The 22,733-nt window shown below is 33.0% G+C and overlaps 2 protein-coding genes across 2 annotated transcripts; one reads left to right on the top strand and one right to left on the bottom strand.

Annotated features, from left to right (window-relative positions):
- Positions 1-605: 605 nt before the first annotated feature.
- On the top strand, positions 606-15,480 carry LOC133192899 (exosome complex component 10-like). The gene is made up of 22 exons (XM_061328909.1): positions 606-693; positions 960-1,096; positions 1,643-1,766; positions 1,949-2,059; positions 2,272-2,425; positions 2,977-3,034; positions 3,204-3,279; positions 3,424-3,534; positions 5,871-6,014; positions 6,348-6,538; positions 7,210-7,366; positions 8,198-8,346; positions 8,831-8,993; positions 9,314-9,440; positions 9,776-9,879; positions 9,979-10,056; positions 10,999-11,037; positions 11,135-11,207; positions 11,326-11,390; positions 11,646-11,823; positions 13,940-14,013; positions 15,215-15,480. The coding sequence occupies exons 1-22, from the start codon at positions 613-615 to the stop codon at positions 15,317-15,319; spliced, it is 2,499 nt and encodes an 832-aa protein (XP_061184893.1). The 5' UTR covers positions 606-612; the 3' UTR covers positions 15,320-15,480.
- Positions 15,481-18,792: 3,312 nt separating this feature from the next.
- On the bottom strand, positions 18,793-21,014 carry LOC133197875 (uncharacterized). The gene has a single exon (XM_061334061.1). It carries the CDS (start codon positions 21,012-21,014, stop codon positions 19,158-19,160), a length of 1,857 nt encoding a protein of 618 aa, XP_061190045.1. The 3' UTR covers positions 18,793-19,157.
- Positions 21,015-22,733: the final 1,719 nt, after the last annotated feature.

The raw sequence follows: 22,733 nt of genomic DNA, 5'->3' as shown, positions 1-22,733 counted from the left end.
TTCTGTTGTTGATACTTTTCCTAAAATACAATTTAATACCATTTTTTTTAAAAATCTTCAAAACTATTTTTTATGTTTACAAGTTCAAGATGAAGAGAGAAAATACCAAACTGGAAAAAAAAAATTATTATCAATTCGTTGACATATTGTAGAGGGCCCTGCAGGTGACGGAGTTAGGATTCATTGAACGTAATGTACACGGATGTGATCCGCGTTCTATTTATAGTAGTTTTGTATAAGCCCAATAACTGAATTTTTTAAAATAGACCTGAAAACAATGTTTAAGTTCTTTACTAAGTTTAGCAAGCAAGAAACAAATTAAAAAAAATTATTGAGAGAGTAACCTGGCGTGTTTTCCGCTTATGGTGACGGAGTTTGGGTAGTAGAGGATAATATGAATGCTGAAAATATAATAAATCCCCCCTCCCCCCTTTAGCAAAAAAGCAAATTTTGGGGTTGTAAAATTGACAATATTTTTACTATAAAAGGTGGAGATAACAACTGTGTCAATATCACAAGTTCATTAAGCAAGTTCATGATTTTTTTTGAAACTACATCTAATTGAATCGGGTTTGATATTCTACATATAGGTATTGAGTCCGATGGAAGAAAATGTCTGATGACAGTCAAAACACGAGCAATGAAAAGTCTGGGCCTATTCCCGGGTTTCAGGATGTAAACACTTTTACACAGGTATATTTCAGAGACAAAGTGGGCGTTTAAGAATTATAAATGTTTTATTAAATTTACCTATTTATTCAGATTTCAAGCACGTGGAGATATTGTCTCGAATTTCCTCCAAGTCCAAGACTCCAACATCACTGGAAGGGAGTAATAATGAAAACTAAAGCGAATTGTGATTAATTGAATTCGTAGCTCATAATCACTAACGCTTATTTTTTCATTTAATCTTTTTTATTGAAACTACATGTACATCATTTTTTTAACTTTATTTTTAGCAAGCACTGAAGTCTGTATTACAAGCGACTCGTGCATCAAACGACTTGCCTGCTGCTGGAGATGATTTTGATTACTACTCAAGTTTCCAAGGCGTGCGGGACATTCTGGACATTGAGGGGAAGCGGGTCCTCAATATGTAAGGAAATATACAAATACTTGTTTAATATATTTGTAAAACATGCAATTGGTTCTTTTCAGTCTTCATATATCCAAGTATCATTATGAATTAATGATAATGAAATAATGAATCCATTATCAGTTTTCATATTTGGGGGGGGGGGGGGAGGTTGTCAGATTGTAATAGATAATTTAAGGAATAACTATCTTGTCAATTGTTATTTGCGACAGTTATTAAATGCTGATTTAACAGTCGCAAACTGAGTTTTACCGATGACGTGTCAGCATCGCTGGAAAATGAATGTTTGCGACCCTCAAATGAGCATTAATGGTCGCAGGAAAAAAAAAGAGAAGATAGTTATTCCCATTCTTATGCAATTTATGTTTGATGTTAACGTCTTATTTTGTTGCATTTTGTGATATGAAATACGTTATGATATCACTATCAGAAGCTTTCGTTCATGTTTATACTCATTTAACTGCTTCAAATATCAGTCCATTAGCCCATCAAAATGTGTTTTACAAAACAATTGCCTATGAATGTTTTTTGAAATGCTCTTGATAGTATCCAGAATGTGTTGCGTTACCACAATGTGAAGGGACACATGACATCATCATCTGATGCCCATGACCTGGAGGACAAATTTGATGTCTTGATGGATGCTAATGACCATATTTTGGAGAAAGTGGTAAAACTTTATAATAATATCTGTGACACACACTATTCTCTAAATAAAAAGTATTCATTGATAAATTTGGAGAGCATTTGGTTTTCAATAATAAAAAAAATAAAGTGAAGAAAAATTAAATTTTTGAGGAGATATTGGCTATAAAGATGAATCTGTATGCTTTAAAAATTCCTCTTCGGCAGGGATCCTATCTGGATGAATCTGCTGGCCTAAAGAAAAAGGAAGAAGATTTGATCATTGCAACAGCCACTCCAAAAGTTAAACAAGCATCCACTGCCAGCTGGAATAAGAGGGTATGAATCTTCAAGTTTAAAGAGATACACTAACTGTATAACTATTTTATGTAAGAATTACTGGTATGAGTTTATATGTGCTGAATATCTCACTTTTTAATTTTATTGTATAAAATCCATGCAGGAACATCTTTGTTGTAGTACATTGACATTGTTTATCACCTATGTGATGTACCTGTAGCTTTTTCTTTTAATCTTTGTACACTTGACAGAGCTCTGCATCCCCAAGCATATCTGAGTACAAGCTTCTTACAGCCAGAAATATACAGAGACCTCAGCTGAAGTTTAGGGACAAGATTGACAATGAGAACAGACCTTTTGTCCCGAGAATTACGGAGAAGCCAAATGCTCTTCAGTCTCTGGAAGGTACATAATATACTGTCCAGCATCAAGATGGTTTGTAGTAAATTTTTGCACTGTGGGTATTGTGAATTTGATTTGGTAAATAACGTTAACAAATAGAAATCTATATACTGTATACTGATATACCCTGTATTTTTTTATTAGAATAAAATGTATTAGAAATTTTTTGTGAAAATTATCAAGAAGATAGACCGATGATAAAAGAGAGTAAAAAGATGCACCCAGCATTAAGAGCCAAAGTGAAATTCAATTAGAAAAGATGAAAATAACCATGCACAAAATTTAAAGTACCCAATACTTTGTCAATAATTGACCATCTAACTGAAATTGGTACTGTGAAATCACAATTTTTCATAACCACAAAATCAAATCCCCTTGAACCAGTAATTTTTTCACCAAACCTAGAAAAATTGACCCCCAAAAATAAGGGCTATGCAGTATTTTATCAAAGTTGAATGTATGAAGCAACACCTTTCTTTATTTTGTAAGTGCTCTGGTCACTTATCAAGGTGAATAAGGTATTTACATTTTTGGAATTTCTTTCTTTCCTACAGAGAGTTTGAAACTACATGAAGATATTACACCAGAAATGTTAGAGGAACCAGATTTTCTGTAAGTCATTTCCACCCTTAAACATTAAAGAGAAATCTTATTTCTACTTCAATTTAAGCTTATCTGCATAAATTCTTAAATTATTCAAAAAATCTATTAGACACATTTCAAAGATCTTGTATGAGAGCAATTGCTAATAACAATAGAAATAATTTTAATTTAATTACAGTTATCCACATCCATACAAGTTTGAACTACGTGTGTTTAAACCAATAGAGAAGCAACTTCAAGCCTCGGAACCCATTGTAAGATTTTGATGGTATTTTTCAATCTGACATGTTCTAATATCAAACAAATTTTCTTAAAGATTTAAAGAATTATTTTTCAATGTTGAATAAAATTGTACATCTGAAATTGTATTAAAGTTATTCACTGGACTTTTTTTTCAGAGGCCACTTTCTACAGCTGATACCCCCCTGACCTTTGTCTCCACGGTGACAGAATTTCAGACAATCCTTGATAGATTACGAAAAGAGGAAATTCTAGCTGTTGATTTAGAAGTAAGTCAGTTACAAAGAAATATTTTAAATTATAGGGTTCCTAGTCTCAGTGTAGAAATTCTGACGAATTTGTCATTGTTTTGTATGTTTGGGAAGATTATGGAATTTTTAGCTCTTCTGAGCCAAAGGCTCAAAGAGCTAATGCTATGGCCATTTGTGCGGCGTGCGGTGTGCGTAAAATTTTTAGAATATGGGCCATAACTCAAGAACCCCTTGGCCAATTATTGTCAAATTTGTCACAAGGTATCCTTGGCCCAAGGGCTCCCTTTTATACTAAAACTGGGGTTGTGACCCTTTAACAAGGGGAGATAATTAGGAAAATAGAAACAAAAGTACTGGTTGCTAAAAAATCTTCTTCTCAAGAACCACTGGGCAGATTATCACCAAACTTACACAAAAGGATGAGGATATGTTGTAGATTAAAATTTGCACGGGGATTTACCCTGGGGCAAAGGGCGTGATCTCAAGGTCACTTCAAAGTTGACCAAAAATTACATTTTATTAAAATGTTGATATTTTGCTTGCTATAAGGACTAGGATCATCAAATCTTGTCAGTTGATGCATCTAAGGACCTCATATCATGTTGACTCAAAAGTAGGTCATGGTGACCTACTTTTTAAATTTTGCGGCCATTCTTTTTCAAAATGATTTAGAGGCATATTTTGAACAATTTAAGGCCTATGATCATCAAACTTTGTCAGTTTATGTATCTTAGGTCCTCGAAGTATGTCAACTAAAAAGTAGGTCACCTTGACCTACTTTTTGAATTTTATGGCTTATCTTTCTCAAAACAATTAAGGTCATTAATTCGAATACCGAGAGGTTTAGAATCATTAAATCTTGTAAGATGATGCATCTTGGGGCCATAAAACATATTTATTAAAAAGTAGGTCACAGTGACATACTTTTTGAACTTTGCAGGCATTTGATTTCAAAGCGTTTTAGAAGCATAATTTGGACATTTTTAGTTTTATGATCATAAAACTTTGTAAGTTGATGCATCTTGGGTCCTCAAAAAAGGTCAACTGAAAAGTAGGTCATCGTGACCTACTTTTCAATTTATATGACTATAATTAAATATTTCAGGTACTAATTGGCTTAGAATCATCAAACTTTGTCAGTTGATGCATCTTGGGTCTTCGGAGTAGGTCTACTAAAAAGTAGGTCACCATGACCTACTTGCAAAAATTTATGGCTTTAATTAAATATTTCGGGTACTAATTGGCTTAGAATCATAAAACTTTGTCAGTTCATGTGTCTTGGGTCCTCGGAGTGCAACAACTGAAAAGTAGGTCATGGTGACCTACTTTTGAAAATTTATGGCTTTAATTAAATATTTCGGGTACTTTTTGGCTTAGAATCATTAAACTTTGTCAGTTGATGCGTCTTGGGTCCTCGGAGTACAACAACTGAAAAGTAAGTCACGGTGACCTACTTTTAAAAATTTATGGCTTTAATTAAATATTTTGGGTACTTTTTGGCTTAGAATCGTCAAAATTTGTCAGTTGATGCATCTTGGGTCCTTGGAGAACGACAACTGAAAAGTAGGTCACGGTGACCTACTTTTGAAATTTTATGGCTGTATTTAATATTTTCAGGAATTATTTGGCTTAGAATCGTCAAAATTTGTCAGTTGATGCATCTTTGGTCCTCGGAGTAGATTGGCTGAAAAGTAGGTCACTGTGACCTACTTTTGAAAATTTATGGCTTTAATTAAATATTTCAGGTACTAATTTGCTTAAAATCATCAAACTTTGTCAATTGATGCATCTTGGGTCCTTGGAGTACAACAATTGAAAAGTAGGTCACTTTGACCTACTTATAAAATTTTATGGTTATAATTTTAGAAAATATTTTAGGTATTAATTGGCTTAGAATCATCAAACTTAGTTGATGGGTCCTCAGACAATGACAAGTGATAAGTGGGTCACCATGACCAACTCTCAGGTACTAATTGGCTTAGAATCATCTTGGGTTCTCAGAGTGTAAATTCGAATTTCAAGGGTTTATCTAAATATACAGGATACTTCGAGGGTTCAAATAGAAGTGATAGGTTGCACAGTTTATCAGAAGAGTGATTCAAGGCCCATGGGCCTCTTGTTTTGTCAGTGAGATATTCTCACAAAGCTTTACGTCTCTTGTTTCTAGTATCAGTCCTATAGGACTTGTGTTGTATGTATGGGGAGGTTTGGAATTCTTGTAAGATGTGATTCTCTGGTTTTCTGGTTTTTCAGCATCACTCCACGGGGCTGTCCAGGGAATTACTGATGGTGATTTGTGTTGTGTTGTACAGTATGTAATTCTTAATTAGTGTTTTGGGTTTTTTTTGTTTTAGCATCATTCCTACAGGACTTTCCAGGGAATAACCTGCTTGATGCAGATCTCAACAGCAACAGAAGACTTCTTGATTGACACTCTGTCATTAAGAAATGACTTATCTCCCCTTAACGAGATACTCACAAACCCTGCTGTTGTAAAGGTAATACTAGTAAAACCTCTACAAAGTGTGTCAGTACATGGTTTAAGAGGATGGCAGTTGATCACCTTAATTATATATTAAACTTTAGAATATGAATGTGCCAAAATAAATTTCATGTGTATAGTTGTGAAGTGTTGAAGAGATTTAGAAAGAAAGAATAATAAACATAAGCATTTCAAGAGATCTTTCCACAGAAAGGTGGAAAGACTTAATAATCAGACAGGTAATACATAATCAGCACAGGCTCTTAAAATTAAAAAAAAAAAAGTGTTTTTTTGGGTGTAGTATATAAGAGCATGGTCAGACTGTTTAATATTGCTGTTATAATATTAGGTTTTCCATGGAGCAGACAGTGATATTGATTGGCTACAGAGAGACTTTGGCCTCTATGTAGTGAATATGTTTGACACAGGACAAGCTGCCAGGGTACTTAACCATGCTCGTTTTTCATTGGCTCATTTGATGGAGCACTACTGTAATGTCACCACAGACAAACAATACCAGCTAGCTGATTGGAGAATTCGGTATGTGATTATTTAATATATAATAAAAATTACCGGTATATTAAAAATTTTAAAAATTTTGAAGTCTCTCCATTAATTGATAAATATTTACATTTCCAAATATTTTTCCTTAAGATTCTTTGGTAATTAGAAAAAGTTCATGTTCTCATGGACTACCGTGGGATGTGTAAGAATATTTCCATTGTGATGTGTTTGAAGTAAAAAAATAGTCCAAACTTTTTTTTCCAAAAATGATCGTTGAATGACAAAAATATGTGGCAAGTCTTCAAAAAAATAATATAAATATAAGATATGAATTTAGTTTTTGAGAATTCATGAGGTACATGAACTACAGTGCTTCATGCCTGCATATTTATCGTGAAGTGCTAACGCACTTTATGAAATATGCAGGTGTGAAGTGTCGTAGTTGATGTCCTCATGAATTCTCAAAAATTAAATTCATCGCTTAAAGAATACAAAATTCAGTAAAGTAAAATCAAAAATTCCTATTTTTAATGATTATCAAGATTGCATGTATAGCATTGATAAAATAAGAATATCATTGAAAATGGACAGTTCTTTTCCTTGTTACTAATTTTTAAGGAACTTTATTCAGATTTGTGTTTTTTTTGTTAGTTTTTGTTAAAATCTTCCTATTCAGTGTATATCTGTTGTATACCCTCTGTTTTTAGACCTCTTCCTGAGGAGCTGATGCAGTACGCTCGTGACGACACACATTACCTGTTGTACATCTACCACAGAATGAAGCAAGAACTGTTGGCGAGAGGAAATGATCAGAAGAATTTGTTGATGTCTGTCCTACAGAGGAGTACAGAAATCTGTGCCAAGGTCAACTCATAATAAAATTTATATGTTTATAACAGAGTTACAGATCTAGATGTTGGAAAGAAATTTAACTTTGTAATAATATACTTGTACATGTATATGTGTCATGACGTATAGGTACATGTAACAGTGATGTAACTTACTGGTATTATAACATACAGATACTGTGACATAACTTACAGGTACAGGTACTTCTACCATTACATTACTGTAAAATTACCTGCAGGTACATGTGACTGTAATGTTATCTTCAGATACATATACCTACAATAGAATCATCAGGTACAAGTAACTGAACATATACATGTACCTGTTATTTTATCTACATACATGTAACTTTTAATATAATACATGTATTTTCTACACACATGTAACTGTACATAAGTATAACAAACACAAACACGTTCCTGTAACTGTAATATAACCTACATGTACATGCATGTAACTTTGATATAACATGCATGTAACTAACTGTAATATTATATTCAATAATGTATTTGTAATTTTATACATGTAACATGTACCTGTAATTGTAATACATGTGTATTCTACACAATTATAAATGATATACTGTGAAATTAATTTTTTTGGGGGGGGGGGGTCAAATTTTCTTAAGTTATTATATAAATGTATTTGAAATTTTATATTTCATGGAGGAATGAATTGTGGAGTTAAATCGACGAAAATAAAAAAAAATTTAAACCCCCAAATTATTTTATGATTTCACAGTACTGGTAATATAAACATACCTGTAACTGTTGTATTATCTACACACATGTAACACTGATATACAAGTAATTTACACCTACCCTGTAATTGTTATGTAATCTACAGGTATATAAGAAGGCAGTGTTTAAGGAGGATACCTACCTCGAGTTGTACAAGAAAAGTAAAAAGGTGTTTAACTCGCGGCAGCTACAGGCACTACAGAAATTGTATCAATGGAGGGACAAACTGGCCAGGGTGGAAGACGAAAGTACTGGGTAAGAATTATATAACTATAGAAGTTGTATTAGACAGGGACTTTATCACAATAGTGGATGACAAATATAATGAGGACTAAGGAACTGTGTAAAGTAAATACAGTCAAACCTCATTATCTCGAACTCGATAGGGACCGAGAAAAAACTTTGAGATATCTAAGGATTCGAGATATCGAGGGTAAAATATTTAAAGAATGAGTAGTTGGGACTTCCAAATCACTTCAACATATCCATGGTATTCGAGATATCAGTGTTCGAGATACTGAAGTTCAACTGTAACTGACTTTCTTTGTAAGTCAGAAACAAAATGGTTTGAGTGTCGTAATTGTGATAGCTAAATGATAATGAAGTAAATTGATGGTTAAATGTTTCTTTTTATAGGCCCTTAATATTTTTCTAAGTATAGTTAAGGAACTCTTAGTAAATTGAGAATTTATTGATGAATAGTGTATTGTTTGTATACAATGTCCATTAATCTCAACAGATACGTTCTTCCCAACCACATGCTTCTACAGATAGCGGAGATTCTGCCACGAGAACAACAGGGGATCTTTGCTTGTTGTACGCCCATTCCTCCACTAGTGCGACAGTTTCTGCCGGAAATACACAAGTTTATTTTGGAAGCTCGGGAGGCTCCTTTGATAAAGGTATATAAATATCATTGTACTGGCTTTATTATTATAGATGTACAATGTTACACACTCCTTATTAAAGGTATACAATATTACATTCTCCATTATATAGGTATACAATATTACTTACTGCACTAAAGGATTGCAATAGTGCACACTTTACTAATAAATGCATTCAGTGTTGATTTATTACTATTAAAGTTCATTAAAATTATAACCTATTATAGTCTACTTCAACTGAAAAATACATGTAGGTTCTAAAAAAGGTTTTCATCAGGTACATGTTTATACCCTTTTTGAAATACATCTGAAGATGACCTTATTATTTGTATCAGGTGTCATTACCACAAGAGAAGAGACCTAGTTCATATCAGCATCCTAGATACGACCCGAACAGTCTCCTAAACTGTCACCATGACCTCAGTCACATGTCAGAAAGCCAGCAGTCTACTACTCTCCCAGGTAAATCTCCCTCTCTCTCTCTCTCTTTCAAAATATGTTCTTGTCTGCCCTGTTTCACCCTTTCTCTTTTTTCTTTTTCTTTTTTTTTGGAATCTGTCTTTATGACTTCAATTATTTGAAAAAAATAATACTATATACAGGAAATGATTACCGGTACCTGCTTTTTATTTTTTGCCACTTCATCCTCATCCTCAGTGGGCAAATTTAACACAGACCGCATTATCTCTCTTGTTGCAGTCTGCGTTTGTAAATTTAACATGGGGTGAAATCATTTGCAAGTGTGATAAGTAGAAAACAACGCTGTTTTCTGTACTCTTAATTATTTTTTAACTCAGATGTTTCCATGGTGACAAAGTCCTCCATGCTGTATGGTACCAATAACTCTGGCTTGATAGTAAGGGTCAAGGCCAGTCCCCTTCTTACAGCATTTGGTGACAAGGTTTGATTTATTTCTTTGTGTTCTTTTGTTATATGATGTGATTACTATTAATTGTATGACATACATCTACACCTATTACATTTCTATTTATACCACCAGAGGGAGAAGAAAAAAGTCACAAAGGGACAGAGGATTGCTGCAGCACTTGCTTCTGCCTTCTTAAGCCCGTTTACAAAGGTACTTGATTACTAATTACCTGAGGATGTGTCCTGACCTTTATCCAAGGTCAGTTGGACAAGAGTGTTTTGTCTGACCAACAGCTTTGTAACATAGAGACTTTGGATGCTCATACTTGACACATCTGAAAGAATATCATGACCTTGACCCAAAGTTAATAGGGCAAGTGCTAATAAACTAGGGATGTGTGATTTTATCGTTATACTGGTATATCCTGATTTTTAATTGTGTGATACGTATCCTGATACGGAGACTAAGATACCGCTATTTAGGTACGTAGTTATAAATTACAGAACTTATCCATTTATTTGTTCAATCTTTCAAATTACAGTTACAGGAAGTGTAAAAAGTGTTGAAAACAGTAAAAGAATGGCATCTTAGTATCCTAAATTGCTAGATATTATGTAAATAAAAAAAAAATGAAAAGAGTGAAGTGATGTTTTTCCAGCATATTTTTAGGAAAAAATAATCATTTATTGAATATTCATTTAAAGTCATTGTAAAATTTGCTTGTAAATATATCATGATATTATCGTGATATTTTTGGGGGGAAAATCGTGATATATTGCGATACGAAGTTTTTGGCGATATCCATCCCTATGATAAGCTGGCTGAAAAAGTATATAATTCCTTTTGGCTTGTATCTGTGTTAGGAGGAACATTGAAGTCTCATTGCTTATGACCAAAGAATGTGCCGTGACCTTGACTTGTGATTATGTTGGCAAGGTCAATAATAGAAATAGTGTCAAATTCGCTACAGGGACACATTGGTGGCTCATACATGACAGAAATGTTAATTACTTGCTTACTTTAGGGGGGAAAGATTGAATTATAGCAAGACAATATTAATAATTGAGCTCAAAGCACTTTGGGAAATTGAATTTCTGATGCACATTTTATACATTTAATCATGCATGGTTTTAACATCTTTCTTTATTACAGTTTCTGCCAGATGATGGTAAACCTTCTGCAGAAAAAGAGGTAGTAAATTGGACAATTCTTAATGATATTTATTTTTTTAATTCCAAAATAAATTCTATATTTCAAAAAAAAATAAAATATGATGTGTTTTACAAAGGCACAGAGTCTAGGAAGTTGGACATTAAAGAAAAATACAAAGAGGAAAGAACGATCTCCTAGCCCACCTAAAGGTTAGAATAATCTACTAATATAAATATAATAATAGTATAATCTATCTAAAGTATAATTCTGTCATCTGACACAGGGGAAGTCTGTTAATAATAAAACCTCAGCATTAAATTTTCCTAGGTCCACCTCCAAAGAAAGTTAAGCCTGACCCAGTATCAGAACAGATTGAATTGTCAGTGAGAGAGGTAAGATTTCACTGAAGGCTATTGTTTACATAAGAATGAGTACATGTAAGTGATAAAGCTAAGACTGAAATAGTCTCGTTGTAATTTTATAAAACCGTCAGTTTGAGGCACATTTCAGCAGATGCAGAGCTTATATTAACAGATTTAGGTAATCTTCTTCCTTGATTTTATAAAAAATATTTTTAATTTTGGTATGATAAGTATTTTTGCAGTAACAGGTAGATTAGATACATATCTAAACCATATTTCATTTAGATGACTATCCAACAAAGACAGAGGGATCGTGAGAAAGAAGACCATGTCAATCTCAAAACTACTGACGATGACAAACCAAAGAAAAAGAAGAAGAAGAAGAAAGAAAAGAGAGAGAAGAGAGAGGATGCTGAGTTTGCTGCCTTTGATTACAGCCAGGCAGACCAAAATATGTTTTTAGGTAGGAGCAGGCTTAAATGTGTCACTCAGTGATTTTTCAACATTTTTAAAAAGATGTCTTTGGTTTTTCAATAGGGAAAAATTAACAAAATTGTGGTAAGAACAGGCCAAAATATATTTTTAGGTAGGATATACCCAAAGATGTAACTTAGTAAAGTCAAGCCAAAATATGTTCTTAGTTAAGGGTAGACTTAAATATGTTTCTTAGTAAGGGAAGGGCAGACCAAAATACATCTTAAGTAATGATTGACAAAAATAGATTTCTAGATATAAAGAGAAGACCAAAATATATAATCACCTGTATGTTTCTAAAAAATACTTAGAAGTTCCAAGGTGAGCTCAGACCAAAATACATGTATGTAGGTTCCAAAGTAAGTTCAGACCTAAATATGTAGGTTCCAAGCCAAGCTCAGATCAAAATATGTAGGTTCCAAGCTAAGCTCATACAGTACAATTCGTTTATTATCATAGTTTATTTGTCAGGCCAAAACTTTATAATAAGCGACTTTTATAATAACCATAGTCAGCTGAAATTCATGTCGGACGGCTGAAGATACAACGTTTGTGTAAATTATTGGATGTATTATACATCTTACGTTACTTATAATTTCGAATTTTTAGGTTTATTTGAAATAAAAGTTAACTGACATATCATTTCACAATATTTACTTACTGTTTCAACTTTTTATTATAAATAAATTCACTTAAATAAAGCTTAATACTCTTCAAACTCAATCTTCTAGATCCCTTGGCATCCATCTTGTTTATTTTGATCTACTTTCATTTTCAATTTATGGTCAATTCAAATTACCAATGTTTCGTTTCGTTTTGTTTTTTTTGTCATATATTAAATAAATTAACACAGCAACAAAGCATGCATTCAAATTGTTTCTTTTAATCATCCAAAGTAGACATTAAAAAATTACCTATTTACACTTAATGTCGCCGTATAATTAAAATTAATTGATACACTGATGAGCATATGCATTAAAGTCGCTTGGACAGACTGGTGAAAGAGTTAATTTCACTTAATTATTTCTTAATTAATCGGGTAGTTTTGTAAATGTAATTAACTATGAACATTGATCCAGACACCAAGCGTAAGAAAGCTTGGGTTAATATTGACACTAAATTTAGTTTCAACACATTTGGTAAAACGTATTTATTACGAACGTATAATTCAGGATTAACATAAGAAGAAAATAAGTTATGAAAAAAAAGAGTTCATGTTATCCTGTCATGTACTTCATGAAATAAACAGACTCCCTGTCAATCACTCAGGTAAGTGCACTGAAGTGTGACTAATCTCCCCAGTCTTTCACTATTGGCAAATTTCAAAGTGAAAATCAAGCCACTGTGTATAGACAAGCGACAGTGCATGAACCACAGGTGTAGATAGGTGTTATCTTTTGTTTTGTTGATTGTCCCAAGAGTGAAAAGGTGTGAAAAAAATATTACGGACGGAAATTTTCTATTATAGTAAGCGAAGTGTATACTTTTACCTATGATAATAACAGACGAAATTTATAATGAATTATTAAGAAATGGTTTTGTGTTTCAGATATCTATGATAAAAAAAGAAGTATGATATAAAACCGGTATGATAAAAAACGAATTGTACTGTACTAAAATGTGTGGATTCCAAGCTAAGCTCAGGCTAAAATGTGTAGGTTCCAAGCTAAGCTCAGACCAAAATTGGTTCCAGTATAAGCTCAGACCAAAATAGGCTCTTGCATAAGAGTAGATTAAATTTGTTCCTATGAAGGGCAGATTAAAATTGGTTTCTTATAGAGAAGACCAAAATATGTTCAGACTGAAATATGTTTTTAAGTAAGGAAAAGGCAAAATTTTCTCTGAGGTAAGGGCTGACCAGTTTACGTAATTTATGTACATTATACTTGAATTCAGTCAGATTTTAGAGAAAGGGAATTGTAGAATGGCTTGCATCTGATCATTATGTGTTATGATATATTGTACATGAAAAAACATCTGTAACATTTTCTCTTAAAAGTTTGCATTTCAAACTTTTCAAGTTGGCAAATCAAAAGCTTTGAACTTTTTTCAATGGAAGATTGACCCAAATACATGTAGATCTGTTTACTAACCTTTCTTTTCAGGTGGGGACAGTAAGAAGAAAAAACCTGATGTGTTTAACCCTTATGCTTCATTACAAAGCAAAGGAACCCAGAAGGTCAGTACTCGGCTGTGTTCTCTCTGTATTACTGATGTAAATACAATATGTAGTGTAAAAGACTTAATATGTCTTCATGTGAACTAGAAATGAAAACCAAGGAATGTTTTAACTTGAAATGTGATTCTGTGCTCTGTTTTTGCACTGGGGAAGATGTATTGTAAACATACTCTTTTCTGCATAGGTTTAATTTACACTTAGTATGGGGTCACAAGACCTTTCTTTGGGTACCACCATATTTGACCTTTGACCTTGGAGTTTTACCCAGTTTTGCAAAATTTTACCAAACTTTAACCTTGGCCATAACTTTTGAATGATTAGTGCCAGGGCTTTCATACTTCATATGTGTAATCCTTGTGACAAGACCTTCATTTGGATACCAGCAACTTTGACCCTTTGACCTTGACCTTGGAGTCTGACCTAATTTTGGAAAACTTTAACCTTGGTCATAACTTTTGAACAATTGGTGCTAGGGCTTTCATACTTCACGTGTATTTCTTGGGAGAAGGCCTTTCCTTGGTGGGCACCATTAATTTTGACCATTTGACCTTGACCTTGATGTTTGACATTTTTTTGAAAAAAAATGTTAACCTTTTCCATATCTTTTCAATGGTAGCTGCTAGGGCTTTCATATTTCACAGGTATATTCCTCGAGACAAGACCTTACTTTGGGTACCAACATATTTGATTTTAGTTTGAGAAAGTTTAACCTTTGTTATAAGTTGCCATACGGGGGCATCAGTGTTTCACAAACACATCTTGTTTTTTATCCAACAAATTGTGTGTTTCTATTCCCAAGCCTTGGCAAGGAGATTAAAATATATAAAGAGTTCGATAAAAAATCATATCTTATCACAAACAGTAGGAGATTATTTTTATCTCATGTTTTACAGTAGCTACATGTATTTCATGTTTTACACTGTGTTATATATGTAAATCATAATATTAGACTTGATCATATTCATGCAGAAGCCATTGTAATGTCACAAATGTGTACATGAAAATGATATCGTGAGTTATATCCACTGTATAGAGTAAACATGCGATAAATAGAAATTATGATTCTGTGGAATTATGACCCACTGGTAAAAAGTACATGTACAGGATTTAAATGTGACATATAATTTCATCAATATCAGATATTGCCTCTGCTAGTTTGAAAATGGTGATGTTCGCATAGCTTGTTTTCATCTTTTGATAGGTTGGAAGATCAAGTCAGTCATTTTCCAGATCACAGAAAAGTCACAGCTACAAACAGGATGGAAAAGGAGGGGGCAGGAGCCACAACTGGCCAAAACAGAAGTGAAGGGACAGGAGCCACAACTGGCCAAAACAGAAATGAAAAGAAGGGTGATTTTGTATATTTCTTTAGTGACTACAATTAACTGAAAAAAACAATATCACAATTTTATTGGCATTTTCATAGTCATATTAAAATTTCAATATTAAATAATGATATGCAACATTTGATATCTTTAGAATTGTCTATTCAAAAAATACCACAGTGATGTCTTAAGGATACATAATACAAACAAAAATATGATGCATGAATTGATAATGATATATTTTGGACTGATTTGAATAGAAATGACATAAACAATAGATTCCTAAAATATAGTTTAAAGAAATCATAGAATTTCCTTGATGTTCAAATATGTGATTTGTGCCATTGTCTATATAAATTGATACAAATTTTTGCACACATTGATAGTGTTATTGCAAAATCTTTTAAAAATTCCACACTTATACTTTTGCAAACATTATTCAAGCTAACTACATATATATGATATTCAAGCTATCTACATGTATATGAACATACAATGTATTGATTTCTGAAAAAAATTGTATTATTTATCCTTTAATGAAAAAAAATATTAAGTACTAGTTAGTAACTTCAACAAATACCTCCTAAACTAAACACACAAAATGATGACTGTATAATATTTTTAGGATTGATAGTAGATTTAAGGTCTTTCAATGATACGAAACTGAAATAATGAGAAATGTACAAGGCTACATTCTTTTTGATCTTCCCTTGTATGTATTTATACATCGTAAAAGAAATTAAACATCTTCTAATGGTTCAATATGGTATATATACATATTTTCATTAAAGCCGTTAAGGCATGATTTATTATGTGCTGAAATGTATTTAAAAGACCATAGACCCCCAAAGGATGTACTGATTTTTTTCATAGTTACGTTAAAAAATATTAAATTTATTTCTCATGGTAACATTGACTTCACTAATAGCTAACTCAATTCTCATGTGATGTCATAGAGATTATATCTTCCAGTTCTTCTTTAAAGGTTTTAATCAATGTCTTCACCACAGAAAATCAAAGTATTTACATTTTATATTTTGCTTAATCCTTAAATAACATCAAAACTTACGTCTCAGTCAATTTAAGAATATGATTAAAAAGTGTTCAGCTTTTTAAAACATGAATCTAAATTCACTAAGTATAAATATTACATGAGATAAGGAACAGTTATGCTGAAAAGTCCAATAAAACAATTCGAATGGAGAGCAGAGCATACAGAAGCTGCAACGTTATTGTTGACAACTTACACGAACGATCACGTTACACGAACGATTCCGCACGATAAAATCTGTTACACGAACGATCCTTCACGCACACGATTCTACACGTTACACGATCTTACACGATTGCTAACGCAAACGCACGATTCTTCACGCAAAATAGTTCAAATTCTTTAGGAATGGATATTTTCAAAACGAAATAAAGCTTAATACTCATTTTAGATTTCAAATAATTATTGATATTATTTCATCGACTTTGAAAAATGAAGAAAAAGAAGAGAAATGGATATTTCTGGAACTAATTACATGTAAGACTGATTAATTTTTTTTAGATTACAAATAATTATTTACGTAATTCTCCGACCTAAGAAAACTGATTTTTTTTCATTCTATCAGAAGATGTACATGTAGGTGGACCGTGAGTTTTGATTGAATTGGATTTCATAATATGCAGAAATAAAAGGAAAGTTTGAAAAAATGGCATGAAAATGAATTAAATTATTAGTTATGTCCATGTTTCCATTTGTGAATCTCTAAAATCAACAGTTATTTTACAAATCATTTATTTGAAGAAATTATTAAAAAATAAATAAATAAAAGTAAGCTGCAGAGATAAACACTGATAAACGAAACCCCGATAATCATGTCGTGTACATATACATTCGCCGACTCAATATTTATGTAAGCATTGAGAATTGTTTATTTATTTATTTTTAAAAATATCTATTTTTGATCTATTGATTTTAAAAATATCTTGATCATAATTAGCAGTAAACATAATTAACATCAGAGAAAAAATCCTCAAACATCTAAGTACGGTTTATCACAAAAAATCACGCTATTTGACGAGGACACAATTTTGTACGACCTACTTTATTGCTTATTTCCAAGCGTTAATTAGTTCGTTCTGCTTTCAATTATATAAATCGCGCTTCATTTATTTTATTTGGATTGAAAAAAAAATAGAGAGCGAAATGCTTGTATAACAAATAACATTCCGATAAGAACTTACAAAACGAAATTTACACGTTTCTTAACGCACGATCACGCACGATTAAAACCGCAAACGGTTGAGTCTGACACACGCACGATCTCGCACGTTACACGAACGATCACGCACGTTACACGAACGATTCTACACGACTGGTTTGTCAACAATAACGTTGCAGCCACTGTACACTGATATCATGTTGTAAATTTTGAATTTACTAGGGGGAGGTAAATGCAAAATTTACAACTGTAAATTTTGCATTTACCCCCCCCCCCCCCTAGTAAATTCAAAATTTACAACATGATACTGATCTCTGAAAATATCAGAAGTGGGATCAGGTGCCATGGAGGAGTAAGCATCGCCTGAAGGCTGGTTACATCTGCAGTTCTTTATCTTGATCAAGTAACGGAAGTAATCCATAAACAATTCAGTATAAAAAGGCCAACAATATTATACAAAAAAGGCACTAAACCTTGACCTAATGACAGGTTGTATCACCCATAGAATTTGCCAAATGTTGGCTTTAAAGGAGATAGTTATACCCTTGAAGGCTTTTTTGTATCATCAACTTATTTATCAGTAGAAATTTTAGAAGTTGTTCGTAAGTAGAATATGCTCCTATGTATCAAATCCACTGGGAAATGGTAATAATGGTGATATTTAAATGGTATATTGCTACATAAATAAGGGAAGTTCACAGTAGAAAAGTTGAAATCATCCCTTTTAACATAAAGTTTAGTATTAGTTTTCAATCAATATTTTTTTCTAGTAAAGCATTCTGTTGTGAAAAATGAAGATTATGAATGGTAATCAAGCTCAAAAGTCCATTGAAACAATATAAATTTGGAGCAGAACAAACACGGACCTCTAAAAACATCAGAGTAGGGATCAAGTGATTGGAGGAATAAGCATCCCCTGTCGACCAGTCACTCCCGCCGTGTGCTCCTTGTCATGATCGGGGAAACGGAAAAATCCGCAGACAATTCAGGTTATCTGTTGTCTTTTTTTTCAGTTCAGGATGATATATCAGATCAGCATATGAATGAAAATGAGTATTGTTAATTGACATGTACATGTATCTTAATATCGACATGAAAGCCACAGGAAGAGACTTCTTCTTATGTAGAAGTTTTTGAAAAAAAAAATTCTGCTTCATAAGAATGCTAAACTGGTAATAATAATAATAAAGGGACATAATTAGCCCAAGGTAATTGCAGCAAATTGTAGAATCGGAACGATTTTTACATAGTGTTTGTAACCAATCACAAGAATTGAAAATTTCCGAGTTCTATTTTTAATGAAGAAGCAGTTGTCTATGATGTGCAAAGGCTGGTCTTTAATTCTTGCAGATTGTTGTATAAAATGTTGAAAACTTATTTTGGTGCTATTGATTTTGGCAAAAATTTGTGATTTCAAAATTTCTTAGGAGTTTGTTGAGCGTCCATATTTGGTTAACACCACTTCTCAAAAATGGTGTTGCACCATACTGCTAAAGTTCCTTACTGCTGTAAATATTTTCGTGAGTATTTTTCTCGGTCTTAGAATTTGAGTAATCCTTTAGATATCTGATAATCATCTTATCCAGATTTCTCTGATAAAACTCTCAATCTAGCGAAGAGTCTTTGATATTTTTGAAAACATCGAATTCTCTCCTCTTGAGAAATTAACGACATCTCCAGCATGCAAAATGGACCTCATTTTATTGCAGGATATATCAGCAGCATCGATAAGATCGTAATTAATAACAAGCAGCCTCTTTCTGCTGTCGGCCAAATAACTTTCCCAAATACAATTCCACTCCTTATAAGTATGAAGAGAGTCTTCGTTTAAGTAATTGACAGAGAGGTGAACGATATAAAATCTCGACACTGAGATTTGCCATGCTATTTCATCAGAACGAACACTACCAAGAGGCAGGTCACGTGTCGGTAAGAAAACATGGAAACCTTTCAGAAGTAAAAAAGGTTCTAGTGTTTTAAGAATCCATGAATGCAAGTCTTGATTTTCCTCATCGTAGGAAACAAACACGACAGAGTCCTGGTCCAGCACGCCTTGAGATGGTGATCGTTCACACGCTCTTGAGGTTCTATAGAAAAGCCTTATTTCATACTTATATCTATAAACAACGGCGGCAAATAAAGCTATACATATGATGAGAAAAGAACAATATAATAATAAGATATAAATTGAATAATCGGATTCTTGTTGGCAATCCATTTGTGGAATGTATCTTATCATTTCCTCAGCACTGATTCCACGCGCACACTTAAAAGCAAAGCCAGTACTACAGTTTCCGTGATTTCTAGTTATCAGCCAGTCATGCATCCAAACATGTGAGCAGGTACAATTAACAGTAAAATCCTGCTTCTGCAGAAAAATACAGGGATCAAAACAAGAAAACTCACGCGGTATACCATCTAATTGTGACTTTTTTGGAACAGAAAATTCTTTTAGTCTGTTCATTTTTCCTAAGGCCCCGTGCTCAAAGGATGGCACTATTGGCAATTCTACAACAGAGACGCGCGACAAATAATGCTCCTTTTTAATGTGACTGATAGCGCTTCCACGAAGATAAAATTCTATTTCATCAGTTTCTGGAAGAATGTGAGGTAATCGTTGAATATTCGACTGTGAACAATTTATGCGCAGCGTAAAGACCAGCCGGGTCTCTCCAGCGCTTAAATATCTTGGTGATTTTAGACAGGAACATCCTTGAGGACACAATGGCTGACCTGTATAATCACAAATAAGCTCTGAAATCCGATCTCCCTCAAGAAAATTTATAAGTAAACTTCCATTTAAAGCTGGCGGACTCTGACAAAACATATAAAAATAATTTCGATCTATGTGCTCTGTCAATGGTTTAAAATAAGCCATAGGTTCTGCCAATTTACAATCACAAGTAATTGGATTGTACCGAATATCAATTCCAAAATAAATAATTTTCCCGATATCGGTAAGATCTGGAAATCCTACTTTTCTCCAGTGTGGAAGTTCTCGGATGTTATTGTGTGTTGCGTTAATAAAGCCTCCAGAATAGCTGACACTCTTATTAACAGTCCAATTGTAGTTGTTTACTAGAACTTCTAGTTTGTTATAGGAAAGATCCACCAGACAGAATGGTCTTACAATGGCGAAATCTCTTACATCCAGTGACATTAAAAAGTTACCTTTCAGAATAATAGTGTGGAAGGATGAGAGCTCCAAAACCCCTGTTTCTATGTACGCGATCAAGTTATAGGATAAGTCAACATATTTAAGATTTTTATTGTGGATTAACGAAACTTTCTTTAGAGCACTGATCTTGTTTCTGGCAAGTAATAGAATCTCCAAGCTTGGGAGACAAGACAAAGCTGGTATATCTGTGAGCAGGTTGCCTGAAAGTCGAATTATCTTTATCAAAGGAAAAGCACATAAATTTTCAGGAAAAGTCTGCAGGTTTCTGAAGGTGTAATCCAAATTCATGCTCTCTGCATTTGAACATTGATCTCCTAATATCGTTCCATTTAGAGAAAAAAGCAAATGGCACGCATCGGTATCATAATTTACGGTGCAGGCACAACAGATCTGAAACACAGCACAAGTAAAACCAAGTGCACATAAAACGGGGAGCACTGATAATTTAATTAATTCCATATCTATTGCTCAAACTTCTTAAGCCATGTTGTTCGGTTTAACACTTGACTTTAAGTCCCAAAAATTGCACTTCAAAATGCAGACGTATTTTAAATTGAATGGAATGCATGCTCGGTTACCCAAAGGGGAGAATAGATTACTTGACACTCTATGTTTTTTACCAATATAGAAATTAAACATGCAAAAAAAAAAAAAAAAAGAAGAAGAAGAAGTGCAGTTAAAACGGGGGATTTTAAAATCTACCTTGTTAACTGAACGACTTTAATTTCCTGATAATTTATTTTTTACTTGTGAATGCATGGATGTGAATACTGATTTAAAAGAAATGTATAAAAGAATTTTATTTTTTAAGTAAAATGTTTTATTTGTGATAAATTTATAATTTCAGTTCTTAACAAGGTTTACAATTTTCTATAATGTAAAATATTTTATGCATGTACATTTCTTGTGTGGTATATAGCCTTTATTTTTTAATTGCCTAATGATTATGTAATCTGATAAGCCATATGGCTTAAGGAATAAATAAACAAAAAACAGATAGAAAAGTCATTAATGGATGCATAAAAATATAATATTGGATTTAACGTAAACCACTTAATATATACATGTACTCATATTTACACAAACGAATAGTTTAAAAAAAACGAAAATTGAACAATTATACTTTTGTCAATCATATTACAATTTCAGGGAAGACATTCTGGTTTTGTATTATTTTCAATAGCAAACAATACCTAGATATAAAAAATACTAAACTATTCCTTGACGGAAGATATTAAATTTGTTACGAAAACAGTTCAAGTTCTTTTAAAGCCTTGCAGCAGGACTATTTTACGTGATGGTAAAAAAAGTCTTTAATTGAACAAATAAAATCCGATTCAAATGGACATATTACTTTTCACATTTAGTTTCAGAAAGGGTACATTGAGGTTCGGTGTGACACAGAATGTTATTCAATGACTGCCTAAAGTTTGCGGATTCCAAAAAAAAGGTAAACGCACAGCAAAGAAGCAAATAAGTTCGTATGATATCACATTATACTGTATATAAAACACATGTGATTGAAATGGCTTTAAATGAATGATACATTAAAGGCTACAATTTTAAATCAGTTATCCTGTATATCTAAAAGGTCTCCATTTATTGTCATGATTTCAAGAATTTTCACCACCATTATAGTAAACGGTTCCACCGATTAAAACTTAAATAATGGTCTTACTAAATTTCAAGGGTGATTAAGAACTAAATTCTAATATCAGCCTGTTCAGCAATCGAACAAAATGGAATACGTAACCGTCGGGCTGGTAAATAAATTAAAGTCAATCACCGGGGAAAATACGTGTAAATCCAAAAATTACACCGTGATAATTCCCTCTCGCTTCGAAAAATGAGACGTCCTCGTCTCAGGCTTGTTGGTACCAGTATCGCTTGGTTGATGTTGGTAGCGGAAGAAAAGGATGTTGTTTGGTAACACGTTTAGCTGAGTTGAATTGCCCTTCTCCGTTGTTCCTTTGGTTTTGGCTGCATTTCAGTTCTGAAATGCGATAA

This window comes from Saccostrea echinata, unplaced genomic scaffold (genome assembly GCF_033153115.1).
Source record: "Saccostrea echinata isolate AGI-Se365-2 ecotype Australia unplaced genomic scaffold, CSIRO_AGI_Sech_v1 ptg000001l, whole genome shotgun sequence".
NCBI classification, from domain to species: domain Eukaryota; kingdom Metazoa; phylum Mollusca; class Bivalvia; order Ostreida; family Ostreidae; genus Saccostrea; species Saccostrea echinata.
This window is presented reverse-complemented; position numbering and strand designations above follow the sequence as displayed.